Source organism: Natrix helvetica (assembly GCF_964273705.1).
Source record: "Natrix helvetica genome assembly, chromosome: 5".
In the NCBI taxonomy this organism is placed as follows: Eukaryota; Metazoa; Chordata; class Lepidosauria; order Squamata; family Natricidae; genus Natrix; species Natrix helvetica.
The window spans coordinates 144252802-144264968 of record NC_138551.1 but is presented as its reverse complement, the minus strand read 5'-3'; the positions used below and the strand labels follow the sequence as shown (position 1 = coordinate 144264968).

At 49.2% G+C, this 12167-nt stretch overlaps 1 protein-coding gene across 8 annotated transcripts in view; it reads right to left on the bottom strand.

Moving 5' to 3' along the window:
• Positions 1-12167, bottom strand: part of HSPG2 (heparan sulfate proteoglycan 2) — a 128068-nt gene that overhangs the window by 7745 nt on the left and 108156 nt on the right. For all 8 annotated transcript variants that reach the window (XM_081954564.1, XM_081954566.1, XM_081954567.1 and 5 more), the window contains 12 exons: positions 9730-9922; positions 9384-9563; positions 8894-9154; positions 4714-4888; positions 4497-4594; positions 4112-4378; positions 3911-4023; positions 3576-3723; positions 2823-2939; positions 1980-2064; positions 685-829; positions 220-319 (listed from right to left, as the gene is read on the bottom strand). In XM_081954564.1, the coding sequence (XP_081810690.1) occupies positions 220-319; positions 685-829; positions 1980-2064; positions 2823-2939; positions 3576-3723; positions 3911-4023; positions 4112-4378; positions 4497-4594; positions 4714-4888; positions 8894-9154; positions 9384-9563; positions 9730-9922 (1882 nt within the window). The remainder of the gene's footprint in view (positions 1-219; positions 320-684; positions 830-1979; positions 2065-2822; positions 2940-3575; positions 3724-3910; positions 4024-4111; positions 4379-4496; positions 4595-4713; positions 4889-8893; positions 9155-9383; positions 9564-9729; positions 9923-12167) is intronic.

The window sequence follows — 12167 nt, the reverse complement described above, 5'->3', positions numbered from 1 at the left end:
CGATCTAAGTCTAGTAAGGGAAGACAGGCTGTGGGCTTGGCCCTGGCAGGAGAGGCTGAGTAAACCTTCTCCAGATTAGCAAATCTGGTTTAAACTCCACCATTCTGACCGGTTCCCCACCTGCTCCATCCATCCATCCATCCATCCATCCATCCATCCATCCATCCATCCATCCATCCATCCATCCTGGGACAGACCCATCGCACGCCCTCATCTCACCTACAAATCCATTGCTGAGACCAGTTTTTGCGATGGCTGCATAATTGGGGTACCCGCCCAGGAAGAGATCCTCGTTGAGATCCAGGCCTTGAAACCTGCCCTGGGGTGACACACAGGATGGAAACCTTGGTCTGAAAAGGGCCGGAAGACAGGCCCACAGATAACACACACCCCTCCCTCCCCGTGGGAGTTTTCTGGGACCGAAGGTGCAAAGCTTGGTCCACATAAGCAGTTTAGGTGGCATTCATCATCCAGCTCCTGCCTGCCTCAGTTTCCCAGAGAGAGAGGAGAGACAAAGGCCTCCTGCTCTTCCAGGGGAAGGGAAGCTCCATGGGGGAATGGGCTGTGGCACGAGTGTTGCAGCACACAAGGAGTCTTCCTCCGGAGCCACGGGCCCCCTCTCCATCCCTGCCCAGGTCTCAAGAGAAAGACACGCCCCCTCCTCTTCCTTCAGCCAGGGATCACCTGGGAGCTGCCGTTCACGGGGTGCTGGCCGTCCACCACCAGGGACCCCTGAGTCAGGTTGCGGTAGAGGCGGACGGTGTGGAACTCGCCCAGGTTGAGGATCGAAGGGTGTCGGATGGTGGCCATGCCGGAACCGGCATCGAACCTGCCATGGCAAGACGGAGGGAGGGGCAGCTTCAGATGCCCATCCTGGCTGGTCGGCCCTCTAACACCTCTTTCTTGAGGGGCTGCACCATCCGCTCCACCCCCCCAGAAATCATTACCCAGCTCCAGAAATCTTTGGCAAAGCAGGGGTGAAATCCTATCGGTACGGACCAGTTCACCCAAACCGCTAGTGAAAATACTACCTGTTCGCCTGTACCGCTAGTAAAAAAAATGCTACCAGTTCGGATCAGCTGTGACACGAGATTTATATAAGCTAGAAAGCAGGATTTTTCAGAGTATAAGATGCACCTTCCCCCCCAAAGAAGGTGAAAATTTGGGCACGTCTTATACACTGAATGTAGCCCCACCCACCCACCGCCCCCCACCCTTTGGCCTCTGCCTCCCAGCAATTTACCTCCTTGCAGCAAATGGGGGCTTGTGGCGGTGGCAATAGGCTATGGCAATCCCTGTAGCCTGAAACAGCTGATCAATGGGAGGCCCGTGCTTAAACAGGAATTGAAAGTGAAACTTGCTGTTTGCTGCAAGGAGGCAAATTGCTGGGAGGCAGAGGCAGATTTTTTCCCCCTCTAATCTGTCTAAACTAAAACAGGTTGTTACTGCAAGGAGGTAAGTCAATAACTATAAATGCCTATAGAATGTCCAAATTATTAGACTTATATTTTAAAGACTGCTTTATTATTATTCTAGACAACTTAACAAAATGTAGAAGCTTTTTAAAATAAAGGCTTGATTTGAAGAGGCGCAGTGCTATGGTATCTTCTTTTAAACAGCAGAGAAGAACGTATACTTCTAGAAAGCCACATCAATTTTAACAGCATCTGTACAAATACAGTCTGAAATGTAAGATCACAAAGAGTGTATATCGTCTGTACTGTTTGCTGTTTGGGGCAAGGAGGCATATTGCTGGGAGGCAGAGGCAGATTTTTTTTCTCTTGTTTTCCTCCCCAAAAGCTAGGTGCCTCTTATACTTTGGAGCGTCTTATACTCTGAAAAATACAGTAAGTGGATTTCACCCCTCTGGCAAAGGCTAACAAAAGAAAGCTATGGGAAGGAGGCAACCTGGTAGACACTGAGCCAGAGGGCGCAACGGGGCAGCTCGATCGCCCCCCTCGCAGGGACCCCGGCCTCACCTGAGTTCTGGGCGGCCCCCCACCAGCCCAAAGGAGACAAAGTCGCTGCCCGTGTTCTTCTTCTGCCCGTTGTACACCAACATCCCTGTGGGAGACCAGAAGAGGGGAGCTCAGGGACGCTGGGGACAAGGGATACCCCACCACCCCACACATGGACCCCCAGGTCCGTTGGGCAGCATCATGCAAGGTGCTGAGCTCAGATCCGCCATGCTCTGCCTCCTGTCCTTCCCCAGGCCCTGGGAGCCTGAGGAGGGAACGGGAGTCTTCGAACCGAAGGCTGAGAGCGGCCCTCACAGCCCCACAGCCAGGCAGAGGGGCAGCATGGGACAAGAGCAGGATCTGCCTGTGCACACACACACACACACACACACACCCTTGTTTCCTGGGAAGCATCAGCTTCCCTTTGCAGGAGTTAGCAAGGGGAAATTAAGTCCAAACAATGCAGCCAGCTAAATAGGAATAAGATAGACTGCAGCTGGATGAGGAGGCTCGGGAGCTCCTGGTGTATTAGTCAGCTTGTCAGTAGCTCAGGTAGCTCAGGAGGCACACTCCCACCCACACCACCCACTCCAGAAGCAGAAAAGGGTTAGAAAGGAGCCGGGTGCTGGGCAGGAAGCCTGCAGTGCCCAGCAGGGGCACAACTCACCTGAATAAAGCATGAGAGCTGGAAGGGCAGAGGGAGGAACGAGGGGAAGAGGCGAGAGGAGGAGGAGGAGGAGGGACAGATGAAAGGAAGAGAGGTTGAGTGATAGATGCTCAGAACAGAGAGCTCAGGACTCGTATCCACAACAAGAAGAGGAGTGGCTACCCTCGCCCACCCACCCGCCCCATAGACTCTCTTACCATCCGCGGTGTCGGGACGGAAGGTGATCTCGAGGGCAAACTCCCGATAGGCATTCTTCATGGTAGGCAGGACCAGGTAGGACTGAGGATTCTGGGTAAAGTAGGGCACCACCCGTTCTGCAAGGGGAGGGCAAAGGATGTGAGGACGGTTGAGCCCTCCGCCTCCTTCTGCAGATGGGCAAGACCTAGGCAGGGGCGAAAGCTTCTGGCATAGGCCGGGGCAAAGCTGGCAGAGGCTACAACTGGCACATGATGAGTCTCTGCCCAGGTCCTCGTGCCTGGCTCCTCTCATGGCCACAAGGGGTGGGGGAGGGGGAGAAGGAGGAGGAGAAAGAAAAAGGAAGGAAGAAAAAGAAAAAGGAGGAAAAAGGAAGAAGAAGAAGAAAAGGAAGAAGGAGGAGGAGAAAGAAGAAGAAAAAGAAGAAGGAGGAGGAGGAGGAGGAGGAGGAGGAGGAAGAAGAAGAAGAAGAAGAAGAAGAAGAAGAAGAAGAAGAAGAAGAAGAAGAAGAAGAAGAAGAAGAAAAAGAAGAAGAAGAAGAAGAAAAGGGAGGAAGAAAAAGGAAGAAGAAAGGAGGAGGAGGAAGAAAAAGGAAGAAGAAAGGAGGAAGAAGAAGAATCAAGGAGGAGGAAGAGGCGACAGTGGGGGAACATCCAATATTTATTCTGGAGGAGGCTGGCAGCATCTCCTGCCCATGCCCCCTCCTCCGTCTCCTATGGGCCAGATTGGGAGGGAGAGGCGGGGGCCACACTGACCTCGCACTTTGAGCATGGAGAAGGCCGTCCCCTTCCCCTGCCGGTTGGATGCCGTGCACACGTAGACACCTGTGTCTTCCAGACGAACTGAGGGAATGATCAGGCTGTGGCCTTCCAGTCGGGCATGCTGGGGCAGCTCCCCTTCCAGCTGCAAGACAGTGAGCCACAGAACCCCCTAGCAGGCCTGCCACCATCCCCCCAAAAAACAGATCACCCTATCGCAGAGCCAAAGGGAAGCTCTGCAGCACATTTCCCAACGCCTCTGCAGCAGCGCCTCCCTCTCCCTGCATCCCGCCTGGGGGGAGAGAGGGGAATCACTCCCGTCTGAGACCTACCTTGGTCCACTTGATTTCTGGGACAGGGAACCCAGAGGCCGAGCACGGGAAAACCACGGTGGAGCCTGTGGAAACCTCCTTCACTTCTGGCTGGGCAGCCACTTGCGGGACGGCTGTGGGAAGACAGAGGAGGGCCCACCCCGTCAGCCACGGAGAGCAAAGCAGAGGGAGGACACCCTTCCGGGAGAAGGTCGGGCTTACACTGGACGTGCAGGATGACATGAGACTGGACGGTGCCGACGTTGTTGGTGGCCGTGCAGCGGTACTTTCCCGCATCGGCCTGCTCCACCTGCTCGATCTTCACCAGGCTTCCGCTGGCCAGCACTCCCGGGCGCAGCTGCCCGCCCACCTTGCTCCAGGTGAGGTCCGGCTTGGGGTCGCCGAAAGCCAGGCACTCAAACTCCACGGCATTGCCCGCCAGGACAGTCTGCACCGATGTCCGGATGTTGATCATCACTTTGGGGAGGGCTGAGAAGAGAAATGGGGTGGGGGGGGGGAATTGGGTGTCTCCAGAGAGGGAAGAGCAGGCTTCCTGTCTCCCTCGGGTGGGGCACTTGGTCCACCAGCTGGCATGACGCTTACTTACCCCGGACAGTCAGGCTGACCCTCTCCTGGGCCTGGCCAGAGGGACTCCTGGCCCGACACACATATACCCCCTGGCACTCCAGGTCCAGCTTCTCGATCCTAGAGGGAAGCAGCCACTCTGTCAATCCCTCAGCTCTTTGCCCCAGTCTACAGGTGCTCAGTGCCGCCACCTCCTCCTCCCTCCATGCCACGCCATGGCCCTCATCTGCCCCACTTACCGCAGCACTCCATTGCGGATGGTGTGAGTGGGAGGCAGCTCTCCGCCCTCTTTAAACCACTCGATCTGCACCCCGGGACCCCCGGAAACGGAGCACACAAACTCTGCTGTGGCACCCACGGCTCTGGTGTCGCTCTGAGGGGTGACCTGAACGGAGAGGGGTCCTCCAGCATGGCCTGAATTGGGGACAATGAGGAGGCAACACAAGTCAGCACGAATATGACAAAAAATGTGGACCCAGACATACAATATGTAGAGCCATGACGGCAAACCTATGGCACGCGTGCCAGAGGTGGCATGCAGAACCCTCTCTGTTTTTAAAAATATTTTTTTATTTTATTTTTAATTTTCAAAACAAACACAACACAAAGAATCTTCCTTCTTTACGTACTGTAGAAAGTGTATCAGTTGGTTACAAAAGGCTTTCGTGCTTCTCTTCCACAGTCATCAAGCATAATTCATATTAGCTCGAGTATTTTAACTCAGATATTTATACATGTTACCGTCATCATACCTCCATTTTCATTTGACTATAATTGTTTAAACGTCCTTCATCATAAAATATACCAAGATTTAATACATAACCACATACTGGCATTTCATTTGCTATTTCTAAAATCCTCCAATGACACTGAATCCTTATGTCCTATTCTAGCTAAACATCCATAATATTTAATAACAAAGTTTTCTAATCCTTCTTTCCAAATCACTGTTTACAATTTACATCCAGTTTCCTTATGTTGTACCCATACCTGTATATAGGTTGTTATTATTATCCCTCCTTTATTTGACTATATCCTGTATCATAACATTTCTCCCCCCTAATAATCAAGACTTAGCTGAATCTAACTTAGTTCTTTTTTATTAGCCTTTATATATAATCAAAAAGATTTCTAATCTTCCTTTCATGGGTACCATTCAATATTCATATCCAATTATTACTTATCATAACACTACACATGTATACATTATTATTATCATTATCAGTTATTTATTTGACTATATCTATTGTCACTAAATTTCATTAAGTTTAACTAGTTTTAAATTATACACTTCCTGTATCTTTCCAGTAGCAAAACAGTCTCATTTCTTCTGCCATTTGTGGTATCAATCCTCTAATCATCTCCTTAATCAAATTTGTATGGACTCCTCTTAGCAACACATTGCTTATAAAATCTCTCATGTAATTTCGATGCCCTTCTACTGTTTCCTTAATCAGCTTATCTTTAATTGTCAGTAGTGTTTTCAATGATGTTGCTAATAAAATTTCTCTCTTTAAATCCATACATTCTTTTGTTTTTTCTTCTTCTGTGTCTTGCCATCTGGGGTAGAATTCCCCTCCATTTAATTCCTCTTTCAGTATTCCACTCTTTCCGTTTCCAGACACAAACCAATCACCATAAATATCAGCAGATTTAATTTCTTTATGGTCATTTTCCTCTTCGGTTTTCAGAATTCTAACCTCCACTTTTTCCACTTGATAAACATCTCCAACTTCTTCATCATATTTTACTGTTAGATGCTCTAAGTCTTCCAACTTCTTCTCCGTCCTCTCAAATGTGTTTGATAATTTCTGAATTTCTAAGAATATCTTTTGCAGGCTTAAAGTTTCTTTCTGCTGTTGAAGTTGTGCCATTATCTCCAGCTAACAAACACTGCTGCTCTGGCTTGGAAGGTTTTTACAAGATTAAGCATAAATTTACAATAAAGTTTTATTTTCACTTTTCTCTGGTTAAAGATATACTTCAAAGGGGCATCTGTATGCTTTTCTTCTTATCTCTCTCTATAAACAAGCAGTGAGACCTTGGAGTGCCAAGCCAGGATAATCAGTAAGGAAAGTAAAAGTGTTTCGTTTCCAATACATAAACCTTCCAGCCTCCGAGTAGCAGTGTTATTGTTACAAGTTTCTTTTTGTATCTTTTTTATATTCCAAGTTAAAAAAAAGTCCGATTCTTGAATGAGTTAGAAAAACACCCACAGTAATGAAAAAAGAAATTTTTAGTCCATAGGTTACAAAGAATAATAAAAAAAAATAGAAGAAGAAAACTTAATCCATTCGTTTTAAGCGGCTTGCATAAATTCCATCCATGAACATAGCATTTAAAAAGTAAGATAAGCCACTGTCCAAAACCATTCAAAGCTTAATTCCGCCACTTATTTCTTTTGTTTTCCAATTTAGATTAATTTTAAGTTTTTTATAGGCAGTCTCTTTTAAAACAGTAAAAATTCCTCACCAGCTGGAAACACTTTCTCTTTCCATATCCTTCCGTTTTGGAGCCGACTTCATCAGCCTTGGCTGGATTTTTTGTCGCCAGCTTGAAGAACTTCTCTTGCATCGATCAGGGACTTTGCGACGTCCCTGAGATCAGCAAGACATATGCTTCCTGTTCACCGTCTCTGCGGGATGGTTTAGTCCGATTGGACCACCCAGTGGCAAAAGTATTGGCTGCGGTCTCAGAGCATCGAGACCGCACGTCCGTATCGTCATGATGTTGGCTCCTCCTCTCATGCAGAACCCTCTCTGTGATGTGCACCATCGCCAATTGCTCTTCTGGTTTCCGGTGTGCATGAAATACGGCCCGAAAATGGTCCCAAAATCGGCCTGAAAATGGCCTGGAAAACAGCCTGAAAACGGCCCGGAAAACGTACTGAAAATGACCTAAAAACAACCTGAAAATGGCCTGAAAATGGCCCAAAAATAGGCATACGCACGCCGCCCATCTAGTCTTCAGTGCTCCAGCGCATGCACATACATGCATTTGTGTTTCGGTTTGGGCACTCGGTGCCGAAAAGGTTCGCCATCACTGATGTAGAGCAATAATTCGTTTTTTCAGATCCTCAGAGAGTTCATTGCCATGAGAGCGATAACACCAATTTAACACAGCTGCTCCTCCTTCACACCTGAGACTTTGTAACACTTAATGAGTCACATGACACCAGGAAGGGAAAACGGCTCCTTGGGCCCCCTTTGGACATGATCACTTAGGGGTGTACTCACTTTTGTTTCCAGCAGCTTAGACATTAATGGCTGGGTGTGTTGCGTCATTTTGAGAGGACAGCACATTGACACTGTTATGCAAGCTGTATGCTCACTACTTTACATGGTAGCCAAGTGTCATTTCTTCAGTGTTGTCACATGAAAAGGTATTGAGATAGGCTAAAACCTTGGTTCAGGTCTAAAAATCAGGCTACAGGCCCAGGCCTGTAAAAGTCTGATCAAGTCCAAAGCCTTATTTCCTTTCTTGTAAGAATTGCTGATATGACTAATGTTTATTTTTATCTGCAGTAAGGCAAGCTGACCCAGACGGATGTTATTCACTTCTGCTTTCCTCCCCAAATGCAATAGTTAGAATGTGATAAGGTTTGCACAATTCTTGAGATGCGTGTAACTCTCTTTTCTGTCATTAACTGTAACCAAATATCTGTATGAAGCATTTTCCAGTTCCTCTTAGGACCATATATGTCAAATGTAGCAATCAGCAACTGTATACGTAATGTGGGGTATAAAACCCTGTTTATGATAATCATTCGGGGTCCGGACAAGTTGTTTTCTCTTTGTTCGGTCCTTTATTATGCATAATAAAACTGTTTCGGGGTCCGGACAAGTTGTTTTCTCTTTGTTCGGTCCTTTATTATGCATAATAAAACTGTTTCCTACACTAGAGTGCTTGGCTGTGTCCTTCCCTCTTCCTACATCAGTATACTTAAATATTTACAAAATGTGAGGGGCTGTACTCACTTCTGTGATATACTGTACATCAGGTCCAAGGCTGGGACCAAAGCTAGCTTTTCAGGGCTCTCAGGAATCCTAGGACTGACCCACAAGTCCTTGGGGGTTTCTTTTATACCAGCAGCCTACTTTTTAATCTCCCAATTCGAGAGGGTTCAAGGTTATGAGGCAGGATCGAGCCCCACGCCCTTCTGGCCACTCCCTTGGCTGAACCTCCCATCTTGGATGCAATAGCAATAGCACTTAGACTTAAATACCACTTCACAGGGCTTCACAACCCTCTCTAAGCGGTTTACTGAGTCAGCCTCATTTTACCCACCTCAGAAGGACGGAAGGCTGAGTCAACCTGGAGCCTGGTGAGATTCGAACTGCTGAACTGCAGCTAGCAGTCAGCGGAAGTACCCTGCAGTACTGCACTCTAACTACTGCGCCACCTTAGATGCCCACTCACCTTGCACATAGACCTGGGCCAAAGCCTCAGCGGAGCCCACACGGTTGCTGACGTGACAGCGGTAGGTGCCGGAATCCTGGTGCCCGGCGGGGCTGAACTGCAAGACGCCCTCTCGCACCGTGGCCCGTCCGGGGAGACTGCCATTCACCTTGGTCCACTGGTAACGCAGTGGGGGCGTGCCGTGGGCCAGGCACTGCAGCTGCACCGCGTCGCCCTCGTGCACCACTGCTCGGTTGGGAAGACTGGTAGCATAAGGTGGTACTGAGCAGACAGAGAAGAGGGGGCAGGGTAGAAAGAACTTGGCACAGGTACCAGTCCCGGAGCTTCCTGAGGAAGGCACTGAACCAGTCCATGGATGCGAGTGGTCCATGGGGAAGGGGTCCCTGGCATTTCTCCCTCTTTTGCCATCCCCCTCTCAACCCAAAGTCACCCAGGGAGCAGCACAGCACCCCGGCACGAGCCCCATCCCTCCTCCTCCTGGCGTACTCACTCTCCACATCCAGCACCACGAAGGCTTCCGTGAACCCCGCAGAGTTACTGGCATTGCAGATGTACTGGCCTGAGTCCTGCTGGGCCGCCCGGGGGATGATGAGAGTGTCATTCACCACCTGATGCTGCCATGGCAAGGGAGCCCGTAGCTTGGACCAGTGGATGGTGGGAGTTGGGTCACCTGTCGGTCCCGGCAAAGGAAGCAGTGGTGAGCCCAACTAGCCAGCAATCCAGATAGCCTTGGCACAGGGGACCCCCAAGATGGGCTTGTCAGCTTGGAGGGAGGGGACCAGTCAGGGTTGAATAATCCCCCCTATACAAACACACACACACACACCAGCACACACCTGTGGCAGAGCAATGGAGCCGAGCTGTCTGTCCCGCCTCCACCGTCTGGGTTGGAGTCACATGGATTTCGGGGACTCCTCTGCTGCCGTGCACCGCCTCCACGCTCACTTCCACCTGCGCCTCTGTGGTGCCCACGGAGTTCTGGGCCACGCACACGTAGGTACCGGCATCTCCCAGCTTTGCAGAGGAGATCTGTGGAGGGAGAGGAGCCCACACGTCACCCTCAGCCTGATTCCCACTCAAACGGAGGAATCAAGGTATCTTTTAGTGTCAGAATATTCATGAACTGGCAGAGACATGGTAACAAGATCAGCCAATGAATAGACATGGTAACAAGTCAGCCAATGAGGCTTATTTGGAAAAAGAAACTTAAGTAAGCAGTCTGGGCATGGCTTAGCTGTATTAAGGGCTGAGCTCTGAAATGAAACTACCTACTACTTTTCGGAGTATAAGACGCAGTGGAGTATAAGACACATCCAAGATTTTGAAGAGGCAAATTAAAAAAAAAGTTTTTGCACTCTGCAAACCTCCCCAAAATGGTCTGTTTTTTGCGACAACAGGCCCGTTTTTTAAAAAGGGCATGAAAAGCCATTAGGAGGCTTGTAGAGTGCTCGGGGGGGGGGGGGCAAATTGAGCAAAAGATGGTTTGTTTTTTGCTCATTTCTGTCCTCCTGAGCCCCCAGGAGCACTCTGAAAGACTCCTAAAAGCTATGCACGGCCATTTTGGTGAAGGGGGCAGGGTTTCGGCAAAAAATGCTGTAATCAGTATACAAGACGCATGCAGATTTTCAGCCTCTTTTTTGAGGGAAAAAGGTGTGTTTTATACTCCGAAAAATACGGTAATCTGGACTTGTCTGCTAATCTGAACTGAAATGAAACTGTTCTCTGCTGTTGATATTGTATATATATTCTTAGGTATAAAGACATTTCTTATTTAAATCAATCCTGCTGAATCAGTTATCTGTGTGTGCTTTCTGGATTTGATTTTTGCAACAAACTCTGACGTTTAGGAGGTCGGGAATGGCCACTGGCCACCATTTTCTGTCTTTGAGCATAGAATAAGAACCAGCAGTGGGTGGTTTCTGGAGGGATCACATCCCAAAAAATGAGAACTTTCCAGGACAGGCGAATTAGCTGCAGCTGCACCAGCCCTCCAATCCTTCAGTTTCCTTCCAGGTAACTGTTACTCTAAGATATGCTGCTCCCAATGCTGGAGGCTTTATACGGCTTGTCCTTGACTTACAACCACAATTGAGCCCCAAATTTCTATTGCTAAGCGAGGCCTGTGTTAAATGAGTTTTTTTCTCGTTTTTGCACCCCCAACCCCCAGGGGCGCACTATAAGACTCCTAAAGGCTATGCATGCCAATGTTTGCTCGTTTTTGCCCCCCCCCCCCGGCCCCAGGAGCACTCTACAAGCCTCCTAAAGGCTGTGCATGCCCATTTTTTGACAAAAAACGGGCCTGTTTTTTGGGAGGTCTGCAGAGTGCAAAAACTTTTTTAAAAATTTGCCTCTTCAAAATCTTGGTGCGTCTTATACTCCAGTGCGTCTTATACTCTGAAAAATACAGTATCTGCTGAACAAAACTCCGCATTGGTGACAGGAAAGGCATCCGGACATTAAACGCTCTGCTAGCTCCATTCAGTTGCCCAGACTCCACCCCGCAAGGGATTACGGGGTCATTAAAAGATGATGATGAATCATGGGAATGATGAAAAGGTTATAACTGGGAAGAAAGGGTCCCAAGTCACTTTTCTTCAGCGTCGTTGTTACTTTGAATGATCACTAAACAGACTGTTGTAAGTCGAGGGCTATCTGTATTATCCACCAGGCAGCCAGAAGTTATATATAGGTCCAGTGTCTCAGGCAACACCCACAGACTTCCACCAGCCCCAGCCAGCAAGGGAAGATACAGCCACTGGAAGGACTGGGTTCCCTGCCTTTAGACTTGGGGTGTCAAACTTGATTTCATTGAGGGCCGCATCAGGGTTGTGTTGACCTTGGAGGGACATGGGGGGGGGGGCAAGGCCAGCTCGACGTCACTTGTGTCGGGGGTGCCTGCGGTGGCCCCAGTGCTCTGTCAGCAAAAACAAGCTCCCGAGCTCCATTTTCAGCTTACAGCCTCCTGCAACCCTCTGCCAGCGAAAACAGGCTCCCGAGCTCCGTTTTCAGCTATGACGGCCTCCTGCAACCCTCTGCCAGTGAAAACAAGCTCCCGAGGTCCGTTTTCAGCTATGACGGCCTCCTGCAACCCACTGCCAGTGGAAACGGAGCTCTCAAGCTCCGTTTTCAGTTATGACGGCCTCCTGCAACCCTCTGCCAGTGAAAACGGAGCTCTCAAGCTCCATTTTCACTGGCAGAGGCACCACAGGCCAGTCCTTCGCAGTTTCCAGGGTGGCCCCGTGGGCCAGATCCGCCCCCCAGGCCTTGTGTTTGA